Source organism: Sus scrofa, chromosome 8, assembly GCF_000003025.6.
Source record: "Sus scrofa isolate TJ Tabasco breed Duroc chromosome 8, Sscrofa11.1, whole genome shotgun sequence".
NCBI lineage: Eukaryota > Metazoa > Chordata > Mammalia > Artiodactyla > Suidae > Sus > Sus scrofa.
In genome coordinates, this window is record NC_010450.4 from 45674402 (window position 1) to 45702169 (window position 27768).

Genomic DNA, 27768 nt, shown 5'->3' on the forward strand with positions numbered 1-27768 from the left:
TACCTTTACTATTCTTTACAGGAACTTCCCCTCAAAGATCCATTAACTCCTTCAACCAAAAGCACCCACAGTTTGCTATTTAATACCAAGGAAAACCCCACTCCTAAAAATCCATGTTTTGTTTCCACCAATTCTAAACTATTATATACTAATTCTTACCCAACCCTTTCAAGTCTCTGGACTGAAAGATCCATTTTAAACCAAACTTCAAACCTTCGACAAAATCTGGTTTTGCTTTTCCTCCCCAGATTCTGGGAGAGCTGTCCAGGTGGTCTCCCCAGTCACCATGGTGAGCAGTAAACCCAGCCCTGTCTTATCAGCACAGCCTGGGAGAGCTGGGGTCAGCATTCCACAGCAGTTCAAAAGTCCTCAGGTAATTTTATATTGGGGGGAGGGGGGTAAACATGAACTAGACTTATGAAGTTCAACATGTGGTTTCTAAGGCAGCCATTTAAAACCAGAAATTGGCATATACATTTTTTTTTAAATTGAAGTATAGTTGATTTACAATGTAGTGTTAGTTGCTGTCAGCTGTACAGCAAAGTAATTCAGTTATAGACATATTTTTTTTTCTTTTTCAGGTTTTTTCCCATATAGGCTACTATAAGATATTGAATATAGTTCCCTATGCTATATAGCAGGTTTTTGTTGGTTATCCATCTTATATAGAGTAGTGTGTAGCTGTTAATCCCAACTTCCTGAATTAGTAGAAAAGAAAAATGGGATGAGAAGACAAACTAAATGAATGCAAGAAAGGAAATGAAAGAGAAAGAAAAGTGAGTAGAAATGGAATGTACAAAATAAACTGTGGCACTGAATTTAAGATATGCTAGATAATCATAACCAGTATACTAGATGAAGGTCCTAAGGAAAAATATAAACATTTCTTAACCCAATTTTTCTTTTTAAGGTTACTCATGTTACTCTCACAAGAGACAACCAAAACACACAGAGGCACACTCATATGTGCACATGCACACACACACACACACACACACACACACACACACACACACACACACACACAGAAGGACACTGGAAAGCTGAAAGTCAAAGAATGGAAAGATTGCCAGGCAAATAACAACCACAATTACCTGATGCAGCTATACTGGTAGTAAGTGCAGTGCTGCACCCACAATGGAAGAATAGCACAATTTGGAAATTTAAAAAATCTGAAACAGTAGACAAAAATAGAAAAATACTGATTTTCTGCATATTTAATATATTTGCATTTCATAAAGCTTAATTAAATTTTAAATAAAAAAGTCAAACCCTAGATCTCAAAATATGGAACAATGGTTCAATTTAATAATGAGACAATGCTTTTAAATTATCAAATTAAAATCGAGGTGTACAAGTACAAAAAAAATCTGAAACAAATGAAGCCAAGTCTTAACTTTTGAGCAACCACAGACACATGGGCCATATTCTCTATTCAAAATATAATTAGTTTAGAAACCTATAATAAAAATGCATTTAAAAAACCTTATACATTTAACATAGAAAATGAACAGCATGCTTCTTTATGACCTGAAGTTTAAAAGAATAAAACAATGGAAATTATAAAAATCCTCAAATGGACAAAAATAAAAATATCCCACTATCAAAACTGGCAGGATGAGTCTAACACAGGATTGAGAAAACAAACTCATGTGGTTGATAATGCAGAAAGCTGACGCTAGGAGTAGTCAGAAGCACCCGTGGCCTAGAGAATGTTCTGGCCAGAATCTTTCAGCAACACTTAATCATCAAGACACACTCAGACATGAAGCTGAGAGACATTCTGCAGAACAAACGCGCTGGACTGTTCACAAATATCATTGTCATGAAAGCCAAGAAAAGGCAAGAAAAGAGTTAAAATAACCAAATATAATCAGTGACTGATTACTGAATCAAAATACAATAAGAATAAAGGAAAGAAGCGATAATATTTTGGGATCATGGGAAACACTGGAAAATCAATTCTGTATCAGCTAATAGTTTCATGCTAATCTTACATTTCTTACATGTGACACTAGTATTGAAAATACTTAGGAAAATACTTAGGAAATATCTTAGTTCTGAGGTGTTAAGTGTCATTACATCTGTAGCTTATTTTTAAAGGCCAAAGTAAATAATAAAAAATGTTTCCAAAAGGGGAAAATTGCCTCAGAAAAGTAAAAAAAACCAAAGTACTTCAAATAATGTAAAAAAAATCATCAATCATCATACTCAATATTGATGTGTTAACGGCAAACCTTTTACTTCCAGTGATGAAACAATTTCAACAACAAAGTAAATGACAATAGTGCTGGATTATAACACAATGAATGAAATAAATCTCTATGAGTCTATACCGATACAAACGATTAGAGAAATAAAGGAAGGAGAAGAGCAAAGGAGGAAGGAAGGGAGGGAGAGTGGAAGGAAGGGAGAAAAGAAAGAGGGAAGGAAAGAAGGGAGGAAGGAGAAGGCAAAGATCTTCTTTAGTGAATAATTCCAAATAATATATGTATATATTCCCCCCTCCAGGAGGTGGAGCTTAATTACTGTCTCCTGGAACATGGGCTGGACTTGGTTAAATGTTTCCAAACAATAGCACATGAAAGGGAAATGAATTTCTTCACCAGAGGAGAAACCCACCCTGCCTAAGTGATTATCCTTAACACCATTGGTGATAAGGGAGGATGCTTCTGCTACCACTGGAGAAGAAGTGCATCACACCTATTAGGAGTCCTCCCCCCAAATCCATAACCTCAGTGTAATCACGAGAAAACCTTGGAAGGACCTAAACTGAGGCCTCTTCTAGGAATGACTTCACCACTACTCCTCAAAACTGTCAAGGTCGTGAAAGACAGAGAAACTCACAGAGGGAAAGAGATTAAGGAAGGTTGAGACTAAATGCAATGCTCCTCCCGGAAAGGATCCTGAACAACAAAGTAAGACAGGGAGTGAAAAAACTGTTGACTCACATTTGGGATCATGGGAAACCCAAAGAAAACAAAAAGACAACTTACAGAATGGGAGAAATAGTTTCAAATGATGCAACGGACAAGGGCTTAATCTCTAGGATATACAAGCAACTTATACAACTCAACAGCAAAAAAAGCCAACAACCCAATGGAAAAATGGGCAGAAGATATGAATAGACATTTCTCCAAGGAAGATATACAGATGGCCAACAAGCACATGAAAAAATACTCAACATCCCTGATTATTAGAGAAATGCAAATCAAAACTACCATAAGATACCACCTCACACCAGTCAGAATGGCCACCATTAGTAAGTCCACAAATAACAAATGCTGGAGAGGGTGTGGAGGAAAGGGAACCCTCCTGCACTGTCGGTGGGAATGTCAGCTGGTACAGCCACTATGGAGAACAGTTTGGAGATACCTTAGAGAACTATACGTAGAACTACCATATGACCCCGCAATCCCACTCTTGGGCATATATCCGGACAAAATTTTCCTTAAAAAAGACACATGCACCTGCATGTTCATTGCAGCTCTATTCACAATAGCCAAGACATGGAAACAACCCGAATGTCCATTGACAGACATTGGATTAGGAAGCTGTGGTATACACACACAATAGAATACTACTCAGCCATAAAAAAGGATGACATAATGCCATTTGCAGCAACATGGATGGAACTAGAGACTCACATACTGAGTGAAATAAGTCAGAAAGACAAAGACAAATACCATATGATATCACTCATATCTGGTATCTAATACACAGCACAAATGAACCTTGCCACAGAAAAGAAAATCATGGACTTGGAGAACAGACTTGTGGTTGCCTGGGTGGAGGGGGAGGGAGTGGGAGGGACTGGAAGCTTGGGGTCAATGGATGTAAACTATTGCTCATGGAATGGATTTACAACAAGATCCTGCTGTGTAGCACTGAGAACTACGTCTAGATACAACGCAGCACGACAATGGGAGAAAAAATTATGTATACATGTATGTATAACTGGGTCCCCATGCTATACAGTGGAAAAAAAAAGGTGTGTTGGGGGAAATAACAATAAAAAATAAATTAAAAAAATAAGTTTTCTATGTCTGTGAGTCTGTTTCTGTTTTGTAAAGAAGTTCATTCCTTTCATATTCTTAGATTCCACCTATAAGAAACATCATATTATATTTGTCTCTGTAAGGTTTACTTCGCTTAGTATGGTAATTTCTAGGTCCATCTATATTGCTGAAAGTAATTTCCTCTTCATAGGATAGATATGTATTTGTGGTAAAATTATAGATAAAATCAGGAGATTGACTTACAAAAGCTTAGGACAATGATTATAGTTGCAGGAATAATAAGAAGGTATAATAAAGAATGCACAAAGGGCAGAGGTTTCAAAAGTATTAGAAAAGTTGTTTTTCTTAATTGAGTCTCATACTGAGTGAAGCTGTCTCACAAACTAGGTGAGACATTTTGCATGATGATTTCTGTTTTATGATCTAACTACTAATATGCATCACAGATTTACACACATACACCTATAATGCTGCCTCTCTAGTCACAGAACCCATCAGGAATGCAGGTGTCAAGTGGACCTCCCTGGTAGGAGGGGAACTCTGGCTGTAGCCATTGCTGTCATGAGTCTTTTGTCTCTGACCTGGGAGCATGTTGTCTGCACTCAGCATCTATGAAACTGTGGGAGGCTAACGTGCTACGTTGCAAAAAAAGCAAAATCTTAAACCCTTTGCAATATTTACCACATTATGTAATCCTCCATGTGAAAAGAAGGCAAGGAGTACAGTACAGGATGGTGAAAAACCTTTTATGCAAGTGTTAGGAAAATGGCTTTTAGCATGTGTTGAGTTATAAGATATGAATGAGAACTATGGCATCTACTTTATTTCTCTGGCCTGTTTCCTTATCCATAAAATGAAGGGTGAACAACACCATCTCTAAAAATAGCTGGGATAACTTCTAGTTTTCAAAGTCTAAGATTATAGATGTAAAGAAAATAACCTAAAATGCATAGTCACAGAAAGGAGAAATTGAAAAAAAAGTAACTATATATAAATGTTAAAGATACAAATTGTGATGACAGCAAGTATAAAGTTTATTTCATCTGGATTGCAATATTTATCTGTAATATACCATAAAGCAAAAATTCTCTTTTAACTTGTATATCAAAGAGAAAATAAAGAACCCCACAAAGAAACTCAAGTAAAATATTTTCATGATATACAAATGCCACTGAAGTGAAAAATCTTCCATAAGACCACCCAACCTTGACAAGTGTATTCACATAGGATTTAAAGAGTAATATTTGTATGACATACGGTAGGTGGTCTTTTGCGTGGATGAAATACTCCAGCTGTCTTTGGTTCATGAAAGCTTCTAAAAGAATTATGATAAATTTCTACCTGGTCAGCTTTAATGTTAACCTAAATTTCAAATTCTGCTTTCAAACTGTATTTCTTCCTTGGGATAAAATATTCAAACTTCTTAGTTCTGTGTGTGTAAATGTATCTATGTATGTCCCTATGGATACTGAATACTATGGTAATACATATACATGGATACTGATTTTTCTTTTAATAGCTTACTATTTATTTTATTGATTTGGCTATGAGGAAGCTCAACTATAAAATTTTTTTACACTAACAGTAACTCTGATACAACTACATTCCTTCGCTTAACATTTTATTCTCTATTCCTTATTTTATAAATTGTTTGACTCTACATGTATTTTTTTTAAACGATAAATGACTCCAAATTATTCTCAGAAATAGAAACATAGCTTAAATAAGGTTATACATTTCTTGGATTATCAGAAAAACATAAGAGAACAAAAGACGCTATTTTAAAAGCACATCATCAAAAGAAAGCAACTTGAAAGATTGTAACAGTTGTTGCTCTATTGGAATTTCAAGTATGATAACTTACTTGCATATGTCATCTTCTGGATCTTCCAGCCCAAATCTCTCATCAAATGTGAGCTGTATCCATACGTTTTCCTCCACTGCTACTAATTTCCATACCAAGACCATATTTCTTGGATAAGTATGAGGAAACCTCGGGCTGTGAATACTTCCATTAGTAGACACAGTAATAATTCTCTCATGCTGGGGATCTTGTACTCCTGAAATCAAAAACATAGGCATAGACACACATTTAGCACACACAGTTCAAAAATGATTGGTTTCAAAATAACTTCTGAAAAAAGGTATATAATACGAGTCCAAAGTTTCATATGAACTGTCATTACTAAATGATCCCAACTCTTAAATGACCTTGAAAAAAGTGAGGTCAAATAATGGTGTCAATTTCTTGTTGCAAGAGAATTATCAGCAATCTATGAAGATACGAAATTATAAGAAATTCAGTGACTTTAAAAGACTAACATAAATTTTAAATTTCTAAGGGGTGAAATCTTTTACATTGGGAAATGCTGAAATATGTTGTGAATAATATGATTATATTGTGGGGAGGGAAGAAGGGAAGGGTAAACTGGTATTGCTGAGACAGAAGTGTTTTTGTTTATAAAATTGAAAAACAAGATGACAATGTTTCAGGTGTACAGCAAAGTGATTCAGTTGTGTTTTTGTGTGTATTGTTTTCAGATTCTTTCCCACTAGAGGTTATCACAAGATACTGAATATAGCTCCCTATGCTATACAGTATAGTAGGTCCTTGTTGTTTATCTCTTTTATACATAGTAGTGTAGAGACAAAAGTGTTCTTATATCAGCCCACTTGGGAGTTGATAAAGAGAGGAAACACATAGTTGATACTTGGGAAATGAACAGCTGTTTATCTACAACACAAAGAAAATCTAAGTAAGATTACATTCTTTCAGGCCATGAAAATCCAATCCATCGAAGTATGCTAAATCCCCATTTAAAAAAAAATTATTAAACAACTGTTTATTCAATTTCTAAAACAATTTAAAAGTCCTAAACTGTACCATGAACACATGAAGTATAACATGTGTGGCACAATACCTGTCACAAAAAAAGTGTTTAACTTCTACATACTCTTAATATGAGGTTCATGATTTTAAACTACCAATACCTCATTGGTTTTCATGATTTAGAGATACATTTCTCAAGACTAAACACTGTACTTGTAGTATTATACAGAGAGAAGAATATTATCACTTTATAAGCATTCTTTCCTTTATTTGCCCTTCTCCCAGCATCCAGTCTATGCAGAGCTACTTGTGGAAATACAACAACTTCTCACCCTATTCCTTATAGAAATGGCCCATCAAATTGTGCAGAGTTGTCTAAGGCCTATGAAATCATATGACATTTTATGCTAAACTACATTTTTTTCTCTCTTTTTTCTTTCCATTATAGTTTTCTGCCTTTTCTTCTTCAGTTCTTTCACTTGCATATGCTAATTCCCACCCCCTTCTTTTATATGAATTATAGTTGATTCACAAGTTCGTGTTAGTTTCAGGTATACAATGAAGTGATTCAGTAAAAATATATATATATTCTTTTTCAGATTCTCTTTCATTATAGGTTATTTCAAGATACTGAGTAGAGTTCCTTGTGCTATACAGTAGTTCTGTTATTGTTTATTTTATACGTAGTTGTGTGAATTAATCCTAATTCCTTTTTAACCAACCAGTTCCCTCACGCCCCATTTCCCTACTCAACTTTGAACTCTATTTGATGACTTCACACCAATGACCTCACTTCCTGCTCTGGAAGGCACTCTCAGGTGACACTAGTGTCCCTTGGGCTTGTATGAGTCCCTGCCTTGAATGGGTGGAAGCTTTGAAAAGGATGGGGTATTACTTCCAGAATTAGGTTCCTTAGCTTTGAGTTAATCTAAAGATAGATTATAGGAGGGGCCTATCCTCCACAGAAACTGCCGTTCCTAGACTCAGAAATTCAAGGCATGAGGGAGACTCAGCAGGAGGGAATTTTGTGTCCCTGGCCTTGAAAAGGGAGGTGGTCAGGTGACCATGATGGGGGAGGAGGAGCCCTAGCAAGAAGTGAGGGGGACTCCATCCTGAGCCTCTAGAGACCTCAATGAATCAGAGGCAGACTCTTCCATGGCCTCCAGAAAGGAATCAAAGCTGGTCCATACCTTGATTTTAGTCTTGGGAAAAGTCAGCAAAAAAGCTCAGTGATCCCCTGTCTGGACTTCTGAGCTCCAATGCTGAGAGCAAACAGAGGGTGTTTTAAACTGCTGATTTATGGTGATTTCTTACATAACATTAGCTGAGGAACACATCTGCTATTGTGCACAAAGCTATTTGGAATGCGAGGATTTCTTTCGTCCCCCATTCTTGAACAGTAATTACCGTTAAGTGTAGCAACTTTGCACTTAGTATCATTTTTCCTCCAAATACATATACAATGTAAGAATACTTTGCTCTAAGAAGCTTCTTGAATTCAAAAGACAATGTCAAGCATCATATATTAGTGAGAATATAATTAGGGTTAAAGAATACCTATTTTATTGTTAAAACACCCCAAAATAATTTGAACAAGCTGTAGTTAAGGATTTTTTTTTTTTTTTTGTCTTTTTGTCTTTTTGCTATTTCTTTGCGCCGCTCCCGCGGCATATGGAGGTTCCCAGGCTAGGGGTCTAATCGGAGCTGTAGCCACTGGCAACGCGGGATCCGAGCTGTGTCTGCAACCTACACCACAGCTCACGGCAATGCCGGATCCTTAACCCACTGAGCAAGGGCAGGGACCGAACCCGCAACCTCATGGTTCCTAGTCAGATTCGTTAACCACTGCGCCACGACGGGAACTCCCTGTAGTTAGGATTTTTAAAGCAACTTTTTTGTTCTCTTACAGGTGGCTGTTTCAACAATGAGTCTGGTTAGTATGATTTTATGTTGTATAACATGATTAGGAAGATGAGATAAAGACAAACAGAATTTCTATTGAATATTTTCCATGCATATTAGGGGGATATATCATCATATTAGTAAGTGCTTTAAGTGCCATGGGATTTTTTAAGTTAAATAATTTAATTATTTTTTATAATCATAATTATACCCTGCACAAAAGCATGTTTCTTCTTATTAGATGCTAATGTTTAATATGGCTATTAGCTAATTAACATATATTAAATAATTGATACCTCTCCTATGCACACAATTTACCACCTGTACACCTTCTATGGACACAGAATGATGTAAAGTTAGATCATTCTAACTTTATAGCATTCTCTTCTATACTGGGAGTTCCCATTGTAGCGCAGTGGAAACAAATCTGACTAATATCCATGAGTATGGGCATTCAACCCCTGGCCTCGCTCAGTGGGTCTGGGATCTGGCGTTGCCAGATGGTATAGGTTGCAGACACGGCTCAGATTCCATTTGCTGTGGCTGTGGTGTAGACTGGCAGCTGTAGCTCTGATTCTACCCCTAGCCTGGGAACTTCCATGTGCCACCGGTGTGGCCCTAAAAAGCAAAAAAAAAAAAAAAAAAAAAAATTAGAATTCTCCTCTATACTGACAAATGTTTTAAGAAAATGATGTTAATCTACTATTAACATTAATGTTTGTTTTCAAAGATTTTTTTAAAAAAATGAGATATTTCCCCATTCTCTAAATGTTAATACAATAATCTACCTATTTCAGAGGTGTTTTAGAACAGTAGTTTATATCAAGTCCTTCTCCTTTTGGCAACTATTATTTTTTTTAATGCATTAAATTTTTCCAATCAGATTTATTAAAATTTATTATTTGCCCCACTCTGTCTCAAAAAAAAAAAAAGAGAGAGAGAGAGGGAGAGAGAGTGCCTTACATCATCCAAGGCACTCTTTACAAATATAGCAGTGTTTCTCTGCTTTCATGTGCAATCTAAAAAAGTACATGGCTACGAAAAGATCTGAATTCTATTTTTGTATATGGACTCAAAAAAGCTCATGGCTAGAATGTAAATACCTAAATTATATTTACATCTTTTTTTCCCTTCACAATTCCATTCAGTTATAATTCAACATAATTTAAAGACTGAAAATTGAAGCCTTATTTATAGTAAAAGAATTGTAAATTTCCTTTTAAGTTAAATTGCTGCTCCCCAAAATCATCTCAGAACGCAGTGAGGTTTGCCACCAAATACCTAGGATTTGCACATGACTGTCAAAGTTTCATGTAAATTTCAAACCACTAGGCCTATAATCAAAAAGAAGAAGAAGCAACAAACATTAGAACCTACCAAATTAAGACTCTTCATTTATACTTCGGTTGTTTAAAAAAATCATCTTTCCAAACATATAACTTTACTAGGATTTTAGGGTAGAGACAAGTACATATTTTGTGACTACTTTATTGAATATTTGCTTTCCCTATGTCCAAAAGATGGTATATTCAAATAAATACCAATGAAATAAAACAAATGTTTGTAGCCAAATCATTAAAGTACTTACAACATGCTCTTTGCAATGTATCCTAAACAAAATTAAATCTTTTTCATCTAGGTAACAAGGTTAGCATGAAAAATGAAAACATATGAACATGAAATTTTAAAAATGATACATCATTACATATTATCCTGCCCAACATCTTTAAAGGTCAGAGTATTGTGTGTGTGTGTGTGTGTGTGTGTGTGTGTGTGTGTGTGTGTGTGTGTGTGTGTGTGTGTGTGTGTGTGTGTGTGTGTTTGCCATTTCTTGGGCCACTCCCGCGGCATATGGAGGTTCCCAGGCTGGGGGTCGAATCGGAGCTGTAGCCTCCGGCCTACGCCAGAGCCACAGCAACGCGGGATCCGAGCCGCGTCTGCAACCTACACCACAGCTCAGGGCAACGCCGGATCGTTAACCCACTGAGCAAGGGCAGGGATCTGAACCCACAACCTCATGGTTCCTAGTCGGATTCGTTAACCACTGCGCCACGATGGGAACTCCCAAAAAACTCTTTTTTTTTTTTTTTTTTTTTTCTTTTTGGTCTTGTAGGGCCCCATCCGAAGCATATGGAGGTTCCCAGGCTAGGGGTCCAATTGGAGCTGTAGCCGCCAGCCTACACCACAGCCACAGCAACAACAGATCTGAGCCATACCTGTGACCTACACCACAGCTCATGGCAACGCCGGATCCTTAACCCACTGAACAAGGCCAGGGATCGAACCCCCATCCCCATGGATGCTAGTCAGGTTTGTTAACCACTGAGCCATGACGGGAACTCGGTCAGAGTATTAAAAGCTGATATGAAATAAAAATAGAAAAGGAAAAGAGATTAATAATTAAATATTATAAAATTGTTGACTATATATGTATTCATACAATTCAGTTAGAAAGAGTCGTTGCACTTTGGTATGTATTCAATAAGTTCACATGAAAATCAAGGCAACTTCATAATATTTGCCATGCATTTCATACTGTTAGTCCCTTTAAAGATATATTTATTATAAATGAAAGAGGGTAGGAATAAGAGAATCATAGAAAGTAATAAATATTTTAATACTTGGAAAAACCATATTGTTTAAAAAGATAACATGAAAAAAGAAATTTCTGGACAAGATATAATTCAAAAAGAAAGAAAAATCATCCATGTTCTTCTCTATGCCAATGTTTTAAGTTGACAATAGCAGAAAAGACCTGCAGAATTAAGAATAAGGTAAAAAGACAATCTTGGTTTAGTTTTAGAGTTCTGAAGAATTCTGTTCTTCGCACAGCCAAGGCCATAAGTATGAGTTACCCATAAATGGGTAGATTTCACAGCTGTCTTAAGAGATTTTTCTTCCACATGTACTTTATCTGCAAACTGTGTTAGAAAAGATATTTCTGCAATAGTCATTTGCATGGATTTCCAAGTCCTCCCTTGACACATATACATTATTTACTGCTTTTATCTGTGCTTTGCTCTGCTTAGTATCATTTTAGTTGGTTTTTCTTTTTTTTTTTTTTTTTGGCCTGTGATAAACCTTCACCTTAATCTTGCTAGTTTTTTACATGGCTATTTCCATTTTCAGTCTCAAATCTCGCTTTTAACAGAAATGTGGTTAAAGTCATTTTATACACACACACACACACACGCACACACATACATACATTCACATGTATATATGACTAGTTTCACTGGCTCCATAAATTGGTACCTTTTTGCCCAGAAAATCCAGAGTAACTGTGCCTAATAATATTTGATTCTGTAGAGAGAAGGTATACTTGAACTCTGCTGTGCAAACAAATCTCCCCATAAATTCCAAACTATATAGAAGTACACCAGTTTTGTGCCTAATATTTTAAATTCAGACTTTTTTTTTTTCTTTTTCTTTTTACTGCCACACCTGTGGCAAATGGAAGCTCCTGGGCTAGGAGTTGAATGAGAGCTTCAGCTGCAGGCTTATGCCACAGCCATGGTAACACAGGATCTGTAACCTACACCACAGTTTGCAGCAATGTGGAATCCCTGTTGAGCCACAACGGGAACAGCTAAATTCAGACTTTTAATACAAAAGTACAATAACATGCTAGAGAAAACTCAGACTCTATTTTTATGGTTTATTGTTGGCTCAATCTATCATTTCCCATACATTTAAATCAGTAGCAAAATAAAATAAAGACAATACAAAAAGTTAGGGTTGTCTACCTCAAACTGTTTATAAATTAGAAGGAAAAATGTTCACTAAGAAAAAACAAGAGATTGTTCTATTAAAGTAAGCCATAAAAACAAATAAAATTATTGAAAATACGCCCACTGAGATTCTTGAATTTATTCCAGGAGACAATCATTTTATTCCTCAAAAGAATGAAGAGTCAAAAATCATATACTGAGAACCTATTATGTTTCATGCACTGTATGAAACTTAATAGGCTTATGACATTAGGAACAAAATAAAGCCCTGTCCTCTTAATGTGACAACCTCTAGGACTCTAGTATCATTTCTAGACTAGGTATACTAGTAACCTATATATTGAACTATCAAAACCCACTTTGGATGTTACCATTTTTGGAATGTAATCCTTGATTTCCTTTGTACATTCCTTTAGAACTGAATATTTTTAAAATTTATTTCTTTCAAGAATTGATGATTTGCAATATTATGTCAGTTTCTGCTGTACAGAAAATTGATTAGTTATACACATATGCATTCTTCTTCATATTCTTCTCCATTGTGATTTATCACAAGATGTTGAATATAATTCCCTGTGCTATGCAGTAGGACCTTGTTGTTTATGCATTCTATATAGAATAGTTTGCATCTGCTAACCTCAAACTCCCAGTTCTGTTCTCCCCATCTCCCCTCCCCCTTGGCAAGCACAAGTCTGTTCTCTATGTAGCACTGCATATTTCCATCATCATGTGTGGACTAAACTTTCTTTCTTCCCTACCACACTATGAACTTCTAGTGAGGCAGAAAACCTTCCAGGCCAAAACTATTTTTGAAGTCCGTAACTAGTAAATAGCTTTGTGCCTGGCATACGGCATTACCTACTACATATTGTTAGTGTAAGGAAACTTGATTTCCAGAATATGGCAAAAAAATATTTTCACATATTATTTCAATAATTCATCCTTCATTCCTAAGCATCCAAAGACATATATATATACACACACACACGTATATTTATGAATCAGTTTTTACAATGTATATCCTTCCCCAATTAAAGTCCCTTAATTCATATTGTTATTTTACTCAAAGTTCATCTACTATTACCTACATGTATATATCAGCTGAAGGTGACAGGTATTGGATTACTCATTACTGAGATTCACCATTTTCTTAACATGTCAACTTCTTTTTATGTAAAATATGTTCTATAATTTCACCACACTGAAAAATGCCACAAATATTGTCCTTGTTTATCTTAACTCTGAAATATGAATCAGTCATTTTAGGCAAGACAGTTGATATCAGGGTTTATTTCTTATAAATTAGAGATAATCAGAGGCTGTTTTAAAGTTCAAATGAAATGATACTTTTAAATTAACTACCTTGATAATTACAAATCAGTATGTACATGAAGGAGAAACTTTGTCCATCAATATTCTGTCTAATTCAAATACAATGAGAAAAAGAATTTATGATCAGCTATCAAGTTTTTCTTGATGTTAGTGAATAAGAGATTGCTATGGAAGTCAAGGTAGAATTGGTCAATATGTATAAGGAATCCAACTTCACAAAGATCAAACCAATTAAGCAAGAAACAGTCATTTCTTGGCAGTGATTACAAATTTCTGATTCCCTTCTACAGGTTGATTGAAGGAGGAAAAAGAATAATGTGGCAGAAATTAGGCCATTTCTTTGACCTGACACTATGTTTTTAAAAAGGTTTGAATTATTTTGTGTCTAAGAAGAAGTAAAATAATTCAGCTGTTGGCCTCCTAACTATGAGGGATGGTAAGAAAGGAGGGCCCATGTTCTGGGCGTTCATAGCAAACCCCCACCTGCAATGAGGGCAAGTTTACACTGGGAGCATCTCCCTAGCCTCCCGCCCCACCCCCACCCCTGTGAAGCAGCTCTGGATTAACATTCCACACACACACACCACCCCCTGCCCAACACATCCAGAAGTATGCCTGGAAAATTAAGTCCATTTCCCTTACTGCATGAAGGGCTCTAATGAGCCAGTCAGAGTGAATCCAATGGCTGCTTTTTTTTTTTTTCCCCTTCAACAGTTGGGGATTATCCCATGTTGCGTGCAGAAGTTAAGATCCAGAATTGCCATAGCCAATAAACTGTCACATCAGAATCTAGTCTGATGGAGAAGTCAGTTCACAGAAGTAGCCAGACACACAGCAGTACAGCAAAGTGGTGCCAGAACCCAGCTTAAAACGATAAATTCAGCCCATCTCTGGGCTTCTCAGGTACGTGACTAAATAAATCACTTTTATGTTTTAAGCCAATTCGAGGCAAGATTTTTATACACGCAACCAAAATCATTATCTAGTGAACATGTTTGGGTCTGCCCGGAGTGGCCATGGTTCAGGCTCGTTATCACAGTGTGATTATCATACTATTCCTTTTTCATGCTCAAAAATATCTGTGCTGGCATTAGAAAGGACACAGCAAGGAAGATCTATAAAATTCTTCTGGTATTGAGGCATGAAATAGAGAAATGGTAATGACTTGACAGCATGGTATTTTAGCCTTCAGGTAATAGAAAATATAGCCCTTTTTGGCTTTATACAATAGGGTATAGCATTTTTAAATGAAAGCTCAATTATGGAAGACAAACCGGCAACAATCTTCTTACCTACTATGCTTTAGGATAAACAGCCAAATGTATATAAACATAGAATCTTCTTGAAGCCTTTACTGTACATTAATTAGTAATGACTATAATTGTATATCCACACATTAGACACACCACTACAGTGAAACATGTTTAGGCAATGCAATTATTTTTTATTCTGCATTATGTTGTGCATGACTTTACACACCACAGGGAGGCCAAAAACCACAATGCAGAACAGAGATAAATGAGTATTTCACTTTACAAAAGAAATGTTCACTTTAAAGATTCACTACTGATTTCATTTTTTCAGTATTTAATCAACTCTCTTGTTGAATTACAAATATTATGCAGTGTTGAAGGTTTATATTAAATTGTAGAAGATCTGAAATATTTTAAGCAGCAGAATTCATTCACATGAAATATTACGATAAAAACTAGCTCACATGATGAAGCAAGAATTCATATGATTTAACCTCTAAACAGACAAATATGCTTATTTAAGAAAAAATATGTTCAATAAAGAATCTCAACTGTTTGGAGACTCAACATCAGTCAATATTCTTTCTGCACTGGATGTATAATTTGCAAGTTTCATCAATTTCAAATGTGGAAAGCAGCAACCTACTTCTCTGTATCTACTGTCTAGATACAGGAGTGACCGTTTGATGGGAAGATGTTTAAAATTCATCAAGGAAAATAATAATGAAAAGGTAATCAATACAAACTTCTTCGTTCCAAAAAATGCAAATAAGGCCATTGGTTGATGACTGTAGTGAATATTTAAAATATATTTAAAATTCCCTCTTAGGCTAAGCTCCGCATTAGGCAAAATAAATGATGCCTCAGAAACAATAAAACAGGAGTCTATTTCAGTCTTAATATATTCAGCAATCATTAATGCTGAAAAAATGAGACTTTACTGCTTCCTTATAGTTAGTATTTTATGTTCAGAGGTGAAAATATAAATTTGCACATGATGAGCCTATGAGATTCTAGTGGATGATGTCCACGAATAGGAAAAATAATACATTTGGTCCTTTCTATAGAAATCGTGTCCTCTTATCGTATGTTTTCAATGTTATTAATTAAATGCTGTCAGTAACTGATAAAGTTTTTTTTCATTTCCATAAGCAATATTTGAAATGTACAAGTTATATCTGTGGCAAGATCCATGGGTTCAGTAGTCATTCCACAGCAAGACAGCAGGAATAAATGAAGAGAAATTACACTGGACATGACCCCCTTCACAGGATACATTTACACAAACTCACACTCATGAATAATTTCACCATTCTGCCCTGATGGAAAACATCCCCTGCTCACCCCACCCTCCACTGTCAACAACTGTTGTCAAACTTAAAATGATGTTAAAATATAAATGTGAAACTTTCAAAGTGGTGAAAGTCACCAATTTATAATAAACCATCATTTTATTGGGAAGATAGATTACTTAAATTTTATTGGTCAAAGCAAAGACATTTTTTTTGGCCATGCCCACACCATGTGGAAGTTCCCAGGCCAGGGATGGAATGAATCCGTGCCACAACTGGGACCTGAGCCACAGCGGTGACAACGCTGGATCCTTAAATGTTAGGCCATGAGGGACTCTAAAGCAAAGGCATTTTTAATAATGTCCATGAGATACCTAATCATGTCCATCTATTTCATCTCAGGTTATGTTACTTTATCATCTGGTTGGTCTAGCATAAAAGAGTAAAATCAACTTGAAGATGTTGATAACAGGATGGAATATAATCATGTAAGCATTAGCAGAATTCTTCAGCAACAGCTAGCTTTCTGACAATATTTTTTCCTTGCATTTTATGTTATGGCCACATCTGTGGCATATGGAGGTTCCCAGGCTAGGACTCGAAAAGGAGCTACAGCTGCAGGCTTATGCTACAGCCACAGCAATTCCAGATCCAAGTGGCATCTGCAACCTACACTGCAGCTTGTGGCAACACCAGATCCTTAATCCACTGAGCAAGGCCAGGGATCGAACCTGCATCCTTACTGACACTATGTTGATTTCTTAACTCACTGAGCCACAACAGGAACTCCCTGGCTATAGTTTTAACATCAAACTAAAGATCCAGTGGCAAGTGGTCTAAAAAGAGGAGCTAAAACAGAGGATGGGATAGATTGAGGAAGATGCATATTTTGAATTTTCCATAAAAATTCAAAGCAGGGACTGAATTGGACTTTACAAAGTTTCATTTGTGAAGAGAGATGATTCTCTAACTTGTCATCACCACTAGTTCTTTCAACAACACTCGAAAATACCTACTTCCCTATCTTCTGATCTCAGGGAAGACTTCAAGGATACGTCTGTCAGACTGGACACTGTCAGATGCTGCTAAAAGATTTAAGAATTCTTCTTTATGGTATTTGCACTGTTTATGTGAGTATAATCCCCCAGCCAGCAAATGGACCATCTGCATTTGCAACTTCCCAGCAAATGAAGAGACCTGTCTGAACAGAGCATTTCCTTGAAAACTTGCCCATGAAACCAAGTTTTGATGTATCCATTCCTCTTCCAAAAGCAACAGAATGGAACATCGCCCAAAGAAATAGAACAGAGATATGGAAACAAATGCCCAGAGAGTGAGGGGAAGCAGGAGAAAACTAACAGGAGAAAAAGTACCAATTATACTTTAATTATAGCAACTATCATAATCCTAATTATCTTGATGTGTGACTATTACTCTTACGCTCAAGTTGAGATCAGGGTTTTTAAAGAAAGATATGCATAACAGAAGTCTTAAGCACAGTTATCCTAACCATTTAAAGCATGTGACTTAAATTTCCAGAGATCTATTCCTGCACAACCACACAAACGGTCAAAATATTTATTTTTATATCAGTTGTCAGACTGCCAAGTTTGATTGTGATGTTGTAATCCTGTTAAAAGTCAACCCAAACAAAAAGATTTATGATGGGGAAGCAAAATTTAAAAAACTGATACAAATATCTATTAAAGGGTTTTGTTCATTAATTAATATGAAGCTTTTATTCAGTAGTTTCTGCCAAAGAAACTATGTATAAATGAAGGATGGAAGGATGGGAAAAAGTCTAAGACACACCAGAATAATCAATTATACTTTTTGAAATATACTATTTCCTCTACACCATAATAGTCAAGATAATATGCCATGGGAAATCATCTTTAACATATCAGAGAATGCAGAAATGAGTACTGAGGCATTTCAGTAAGCACACCTCCATGTGGAGATTATGGGAAATATGAAAACTGCACTGAAGCATTGGGACAACTGGTTAGAAATTTAGAAGTACAAGCACAGAAAGATTCCCACTTGCTTATGTTGATGGATCTACACTTGCTCATGCTGAAGAATCAAGTAAGAATGGTGTTCCACCTAAAAAAAATCCTCTTCTTTAATAGTGTTCATTGCATATCCCTTCATCACAGAAGATGACGTTCAGAGTGAATAAGAAAAGTTTAAAAATGTAGAGTAGATAAAAATATATGTTTGGCTTACCTTTTAAATGTTCTTTCTCCTCTTTTCTATGCCAGTCCAGATGCTTGGGTATAGTTCCTCCCTGCCAGTAGATGGAGATAGTAAAATTGAGTCTTTTGGTGACCTCAAATCCTAATCTAGAGGGTTCAGCATCTTCAACTTCAGATGGTGGAAGTAAAAATAATTTGAAGGATGGGAAAGACACATAAAGCTCGTAATACTTATTATCTGGGTCAGTCAAATGAACTTTTTATTCATGGTCATTTATCTACCAATCTATTAGGGAGTGGGTCTTGGCTGGCATAGAAAAAAATCAAAGAAAGAGCATTATTTTGTAAGATAGATTCCCTTGATGCTTCATTCTTTCCAGATTTGTCATTTACTCATCTAATACTGATTGATTAGCTACTCAAAATTGAAGGTTACTGACCAGTTGTTTCCATATACATCATTCAATATTTTTAACAACCCTGTGAAATAGTAATTATTCTCCCCTAATAATTTGTCACAGAAACTATCATGTCCACACAATGCTCCATTAGTGTCTTCTCAGATTTTGGCAGAATTTGTTTCTTATTCCGACTGACAAAGGGATTTTGTAGTTGTTACAAACTGATTTGCTATTGGTAAAAACTGGTTTGGTTTTTTGTTTCAAATTAACTAAAGTCCTCTACCACCTTCTTAGGAAAACATTTTTAAAGCGCTATTATGACCATTTTATAGAGATTAAATGGATCATCTGAAATAAGACAGTGTTCAGGAGTTGAGCCCCATAAAAATTTGTTTCTTTGAGAAATTGCTCACGTAAGACCAAATTCACAGGGATAAGCATCACAATTTGTGACTACTAAGAATGGCGTATGAAAAGAATAAAATTATTGTCAGGTAATTACTTCTTGAAGATGATAAGCACTGTAGGAACATTCAAATTGAATTGAATAGTGATGAAATTATGCAAAAATTGGTTCTATTATCCTCCCTTAGTTTAGTAAACTAATTGAAATGTTAATTACAATAGAATCTATCCTTATACTCATCACAAGTAAAGTCTAGGTTTCAATATTTCTTGTGGTCCTGGTCTGTGCCTTGTTTTCCTTGTTGAAAATAGGGCATTGTGCACATTCTTAAACAAGAGTAATACTAATTTGTTCAAGAATGATTGACTAAAATAAAACTACTACTCTCTTTTATACAGTTACCATAGTCATTTTGCTCAAATGAATATACTAACATTTATATGCTTCTTTATAGTTCTTATATATGACTTTCAGATTACAAAACATTTTTTATATACAAGTTTCTTCTGGTTATGACAATAACCTTGAAAATAGAATGTATTTTGCAAACATTATTATTATAAAAATAGAGTTGGTTGTCACAGCAAATTGTATAATTTCTTATCCCAAACCAACACATTTTTTCAGAATAAAAAAGGGCAGTATTATTCACTGTGTCAGGAAAACAGACATAAACCATGATGGTCACCAGAAAACTTGGACACATGGCTACCCCAATAATAAATGACAGTGTCAACCTTCAATCCAGATCTTTTGGGTCTAAATTCTATTCTTTCCAACTATATCACATGACTCCAGGAAATCATTCAACCTGAACATCTGTGTGATGAATTAAGTGTCTTATATTTTTTCTGGTAGCATCCTTAGTCAGCTCAGCACACTGAGTAGAACTTTTTGTTTTCACAACTTGGTACTGTCTTTTCCTTTTACAGTACTTTTATTTCCAGATAGGTTAAAACAACAATGGCAACAGAAGAAACACTCCTAACAACTTGTTACGTTTAACCAGTTTTTAATGGGTTACTTGTGCAGTGTTTCTAAAACTATCAGTGAAGTGGGAGACATTTTTACCAGTTATTACTGAATTGCTGGATTCTGGCTCCATTCCATCACTTGCAATAGTAACCCTGACATTAATTCTACTTCTGACTGTACACGTTACTCCAGAATGTAGTATTCTTTAATAAGTGAACATTTCATATTAATTTAGAGAAGATAGATCATTTAAAAGCTACTTTATCACTAGGGTTAAAAATTACAGAGAAATGACGCCACAGTAAATGTAAAAACTGATGTTCGTTCACACTGAATGTGGTCTCATATGCATGTTCCTTCCTTACTGGTTAATTTAGCTTTTAAAGTATCTGTGCGTAATTTAATTAAAAAACTCCAAAAGATCATGGATTTTGCCTAGGGTTTTGTATTGCTTTGTTTTCATTATTTTTTTACTAATGTGTCTGCCCAAAGCATAACATCGTGCCACACCCATGACAAACATAATAGATATTTGTTGACTACCTGTACTGCCCAGGAGTAAAGCCATATTCCAGCTGCAAAACACATTTACAAAGAACATTCAGGAGATAAAAAGGATGGCATGGATTGACTCCTGGCCTACCTCTGCTTTCTGAATATCACTGGTCTAAGTAAGAAGAATCGACCCAAACCCCTCACATTTTATGCAAAGATGCCAGCACACCATGGCCATATTATCAGATATGTTTCTATGGAATTAAGTCAGACTAAATTCATGTTTGGAATTAAGTTGCCATAACACTGAGCTCTCCAAAATAAAGCTTCAAACAACTGCAAGATTTCATCCAAAGAGCATCATATTCAGGGAAGAAACATTTTTTTCCTTTTTGAAATCAAACATCAAGTATTTGTTTTAAAAATAAAATCCCCATCTCTTGGTCAGACTTTAGACACCTATGTATACTAAGCAAGGACAAATTTGAGATTTTCTTGCTTTCCTTTCTCACCACAATTCCAGGATCAAAATGTTTTAGTTAGCTTTATGCTTTCATTTTTCTGTGCCAGATGAGAGGTGTAAAAGCTAATGTTTAGAACTGACTGTAAGTATTGTGGTATGGTAGGATAATACAGTAGTAACATTACAGTAAAGAGTGTGTTGAGGGATGGTCTGGATAGAAGAATATAATAATGTAGGAAGTTGTAGAGACAAAAACAAACCTTGATGAGATTTACTAAACAATGCCTATAATCCTCTGTTCCTTTATAATTGCTCCCATTATAAAAGTAGGCTTCAGAGTTGCTCAAGTATGTTAAACTTAGGAGCCAAGTATAACAAGAGCTACATTTTTAATTCTTTTAAACCAATGGCTCGCAAAAGTTTTGAGAATCTGATGAAAGGTATGAAGGTTCAAGCCAGAAAATGATATATCTAAATACAGTCTCATAATTTTCATACAATTCCACACAATTGCAGAGTATTCATCCAGCCCCTAAAAACTATCCACAGACTCTTTTGTCTATGAAATCAAGATTAAGAACGCTCTCCTTAAAAATAACTTGCCCATTATAAAGGAAAACAAACACAGTACCATTTTGGTAAAATAACATCAGTATAAAGAGTAACCAATCCAGCAATGAGATTGAAAAATAAATCTTTCTGAAAGACTAATTTGAGTTTTGGAATAAATTGAAAAAGATATCTATATATACACACACAATACATATATATTGTAGTACAGCAAGTTTTTTACATAAAGATATTTTTTGTAAATATCAAAAATTTTTCAGACTTTCAATGTAACCATATACAAGTGTTTAAAATATTTTCTGGAAAAATATATCTGAAAGGTGTAATTTCGAACAATCTAAGATTTTTTTTTTGACATTCACTGAAAAATATGATCTTTTCTGGAGAAATTTAAAACATTTTTTAATCAAGAAATATATACAAAAACAGAAATAGACTCACAGACATAGAAAACAAACTTATGGTTACCAAAGGGGATAGTGGAGTCTGAGGGTAGAAGGGATAATTAGGAGTTTGGGGTTAACATATGCACACTGCTATGTACAAAGCAGATAAACAAGGAACTACTGTATAGCACAGGGAACTAAATTCAATATTTTAAAATACCCTATAATGGAAAAGGATCTGAAAGAGGATATATATATATAGAGAGAGAAAGAGAGACAGAGAGAAATGAATACATAAAAGAGTATTACAGATAATTTAATTGCACTCCTGTGTTTCAACAAGAAGAATTTACTTACTATAATAGTTTACAAGTGCAAAAGAAAAGAGCAGTTATCAATAATTGAGCACAAATAGCGGACTACAAATTATTAGGCACTCATATGCATGATCCTAAGGCAATACTGAGAGGGAGTATCAAGGAGAAAACTTCTAGCTGCATCAACACATGATGAGCACAGAGTTTAAAAATGGTAACAAAGGTCAAGTGTGCCCCCGGCCCCAGTAAAAATGCTGGCATCAGTTGATAACAAAGCTGCCTCCTTCTGGGGTGGCTGAAACAATGCCCTTGGGGTGGGAAGTAGTAGGAGTTCACATATTTTGAAATGGGCCATAGTTCTCCTGAGCCATGTGGGGGTTAGAGAGCATGAAATATATCTAATTTGCTTCTAGTTCTTTTGCGACCAAATTGATAGTGATTCATTAGAAATTTTCATCTATTTTTTCATTTTTTTAAAGTTTCACTGGAGTATAGCTGGTTTACAATGCTGTGATAATTTCTGCTCCATGACAAAATGATGCAGTTATGTGTATACACACATGTATTTATTTTTTAACAACCCAAAAGCCCCTTCAGACAGGTTGAAAAGCAGTAACACAGGGACTGCATATGTTGCTATTTTTTGGTTTCTAAAGAATTATTAAAATATAATTAAAATCTTTCACTAAACTTTCTGTTTCATAAGAGATTAACATCTAAAAATGTAACAGTACTGTATATTAAAGTATTACATACATAATTGCATTTTTTACTCAATAATCACCACTAAAACTTTTTTTTTGACAAATGTATAATAAGCAGGTTCTTTCTTTAGCGAGTATGGTATAGAAAATCTATAGGAAAAGAGTGTACAGTTAGCACATTTTAAGTCAGCATTGGATTCAGGCTCATGTAATGCTCTGGAAACACAGCCATTCTGTACCTGTCATTGGAGAGTGTACGTGGGAAGTGGAAGACAATTCAGTAACTATGATTTCTTTATTTTTCATTTACTCCTTCTCCATAAAAAGTACAATGTAACAATAGAGTACAAGAAGTCCAATACAATAAAAGTCCTAAAGAGGAGATTAAAGTATAATTTAAACAAATTTATTCACTATCTTTAAAGTTTCTTTTTGCTTCAAGAGATGGTGGTGGTTGGTGATGGTCCAGGTGTTAGAAAGTGGCAAAAAGATACTGTGTTGACATCACAGCCAAGGCCAAGTGTATCTATTTATCAATTCAAGAAAATATAACTATCAATTCTCCCACAAGCCACAATAACCTCCAGAAAAGCAGAAACTCATGTACTTAGAGAACTGAAAAAATGTTCAATACAACCTCAAAGGTTCATATGTCAAGTGATTTGTCTCTCTTGCTCTTCACAGGCATGTGATTTTAGCTAGTTTTAATATTTTTTCTACATCATACAGAGATCCTGAAATTAAAACCATAAACCCCTAAATACAAAGAATGGATGGGAGTGCTAGGTATCTATGTAAGTGTCAAAGAAGAATGTGAAAGTTAAATTCAAGCAAAAAAATATCAAACCATTTGACTCACTGACAAAGTCATGTCACGTGAAGAAATTACATGAATAAATATTTTGTGACAATAAAGACAGCATATTAAATACTAGGAATGTCAAGCAACAACCAGACACACATTTGTTACTAAAAAGAAAGAGAAGCATTCGGGAACTTTACAAGAAATATTTTTATCTTAATGTAACACTAATTGTTGAGCTGGAAACCAACTCTTTCATAAGTCATTTTAAAGTCAAATAAAATTTTAGTACTGCAAAAACAAATTGTTCTGAAAATTATTTCTGTGCAAACATTGCTATTCAAGGGTTATCTGTCACCAGCATTGAAAATGTAAATGTTGAGTCAGTACATCTGTCAGAAGATCAACTTAATCATGTTTTAAAATGAACAAAAACACCAAAGGGAAAAACGTGTATGTAACAAAATTAGAAGCGTATTTTTTTTAATTTTATGGAAGTATAATTGATTTATTTTGTTGTGATAATTTCCACTGTACGACAAAGTGACTTATATATATATATATCTACACACTACATCTATTCTTTTTCAGATTCTTTTAGAAGCATATTATTTTTTCCATTTATTTTCAGAGACTGATTTTAGAATCTCTCTATCAATGAGCTACCAACCAGCAATGGGAATATCTGACAGATACTGATTGGTGTTTTAACACCAATTCGATTGGTGTTAAATGGTGTTAAATTCTAAATGGTGTTTAATACCATTTCTAGTGTGTTATCTGGTACCACTTTCTACTTCCTATCCTCCTTAATATTTAGATTCTCTAAAACTGCCTCCTCTTTATAACTAGATTCATTCCTCTCCATGGATTTATCTTCAGTCTCCTTTCTATACTCTTAAATCCTTGGTGACCTAATGTACTTCTTGGATAGAAATAAGCATCTTCTGTAAGTATATCCTCTTTAAATGTATAGCTATAGCACAGACCTCTCTTTGAAGTCACAAAATCAGATCCCCAAGTTTCTCATTAGCCTTTAAATCATATATATCCTATGGCAAACTCATTTAGAAGGTCTAGTTCCTCTTTTATTTTACTTTTCTAATTTGCTTTTTTTCATTTTTTAAAAATTTTATTGAGGTGTTATTGATTCACAATGTTGTGATAATTTCTGCTGTACAACTATGTGATTCAGTTATGCATGTACATACATCCATTCTCTTTCAGATTCTTTTCCCGTATAGATTGTCGCAGAATACTGGGTAGAGTTCCCTGTGCTATAGAGCAGGTCCTTGCTGGTCAATCTTTATTAATGAAATCACCATTTCACCAGCCAATGAGCCTCAAAAATCCCATAACTTTTGCTTATGACATTACATGGCCAATTTTTTTAATATAATGATTCTTATTTTTTCCATTATAGCTGGTTTACAGTGTTCTGTCAATTTTCTACTATACAGCATGGTGACCCAGTTACACATATACATGTATACATTCTTTTTTCTCACATTATCATGTTCCATCATAAGTGACCAGATACAACTGCCAGTGCTACACAGCAGGGTCTCATTGCTAATCCATTCCAAAGGCAATAGTCTGCATCTATTAAAACATGGCCAATTTAATATGGTTGAGATGATTATAGAATAAAACATGGCCTACATGGCTCAATACCTATTGGTTATTGTTGGTTTTACCACTGTCTTCAATATAGATTAATTTGCTCAGATGGCAATCTTCCTCTTCCTTAATGAAGGTTCAGTGTTCCAGCCTTGTGGCCCAACAGAGTTTTGCCATCTTCAAGCAACAATATATTTGTGTGCTACTTGGACATATCTATAAGTGAAACAAAACTTTTATGTTAAAATGCATACTGATAACCCATACCTCCTTCAGGAATACATTTCGGAAGTAAATACTTTTTACCAAATATGCCTATTTGTGTTTGTTTTTACTAGAGTGAATTTTTAAGTGAACACAACTGAGAGGAAAGCTGTGTCTGATTTTTTTTTTTTTCTTAACTTTGGTATGGTTTTGTCACACATGCACACACAAAAGTTTAATTTATTTATTTATTATATTTATTTTTGGCCACCCCATAGCTTATGGAGTTCCCCGACCCAGGATCAGATCTGAGCCACAGTTGCTTCAATGCTGGATCCTTTAACCCATTGTGCTGGGCACGGGATCAAACCAGTGTCTTTGGCGCTGCAGATGTGTGGCTAATCCCACAGCACCACAGAGGGAACTCCACAAAAGTTTAATTTTAATAGTCAGATTTTGAGTCTTTTGTGTCTTATTTAAGCAACTATACCTTATAATGCCAAAATGATATTCTTTTTTCACCCCTGAATGTTTCTAAAAAATGTTTTTGTTTATGGTATGAGTCATATTTAATTTCATTGATTTTCCCACATGGACATCCAATATTCTAAAAACTTCTCCATTCTTTGTCTTGCAAACCAAACTGCTGTATGTATATAAATCAATTTCTGGGGGATTTTGGTTCTTTTTCATTGTCCTACATGCCTATTCTTGTACAAAAAAACACCATATAGTTATTATGTCTTTATAATAAGCTTTAATGCCTTCACTACTCATGGACCTTCACTTTTCTAAGTCACTTTCAGATTAGCTAATCAAGTTCCATGAAATTCTACAAGAATTGCATTGAAGTTATTTTTAATTTATAAAATTATCTGAGGATACTTTATATAATTAGAAAATTAAATTCTCCTACCCATACACATGGTATTCTCTTCATTTATATTTTATGATTTCTTTTTATTTTTATGACCATATGAACAACTCTATTGGGAACAGTATGCCCATCAGTGTACTTCTGTTAGCTAAGAAATGCCAACATTAGCTTTCTGACAACATACCGAATCCAAACCAAAAGTTGGGGAATGAAAATAGATGCATGGTGGAAAAAGTCGCCACTGCCATATTCCTCAGAAAGGTCAGCTGTTAAAATTTTCTCAGTCTTGGTTCCCTCCCTCATCATCAGAAGAGACACTATCCCATTTAAGTCTGCACAGCCCTTAAAATCCTACAGCAACTATTTCAGAAATGTTTCAATTACCTTCACAAAGATCTTGTATGTCTTTTTTGGATGAACTAAAAGGCAGCAATTGTGTAGTTGTCAGGAACAGGATAGTTTTTTCACACTATTCACTCAGAGCTCTTCATCACATCATTTTCAGTTTCTCCTTAGTATTTATAACACTGAAATGATCTCATGTAACATACATTTGCTTTATTTAATTGTCCCTTTCTCCTTTCGAGGTGAATTCCTTGAAAGCTGGCAGATGTCTGTACCACTTACTGTTACATTCCTAGCAACTAGAATACATTGTCCTTAGGAGGTGCATGATTATATATTTAAGCATTAATAAATTCATAATTATCTAAAATGTAACTATGAGAATTCTCTGGTGGCTCAGTGGGTTAGGGATCAGCTGGCCCAGAACCTCCCCATTTCAGGGGCCAGGCCAAAAATAAATAAATAAAAATTAAATTAACTGTGCACTTATCTTAAATGTTAACTGTACACTTATCTTAAATATAACTATACAACAGTCAGAGTGTCTTAATGGTTTTAGGATTTTGTAATCCTGAAATGAGTACAACATTGTAAGTCAACTATACTCCAATAAAATTAAAAAAAAAAAAAGAATCCTCTGATTTTG

General features: G+C 35.0%; 1 protein-coding gene across 2 annotated transcripts in view; it reads right to left on the reverse strand.

Moving 5' to 3' along the window:
• PDGFC (platelet derived growth factor C) overlaps nt 1-27768 on the reverse strand; it is a 229725-nt gene that overhangs the window by 95337 nt on the left and 106620 nt on the right. The window contains exons 2-3 of one of the 2 annotated variants that reach the window (XM_021101286.1): nt 18589-18649; nt 5884-6079 (exon numbers count right to left, since the gene is read on the reverse strand). In XM_021101286.1, coding sequence (XP_020956945.1) covers nt 5884-6079; nt 18589-18649 — 257 coding nt within the window. The remainder of the gene's footprint in view (nt 1-5883; nt 6080-18588; nt 18650-27768) is intronic. The other variant, XM_021101285.1, reaches the window with a different exon arrangement.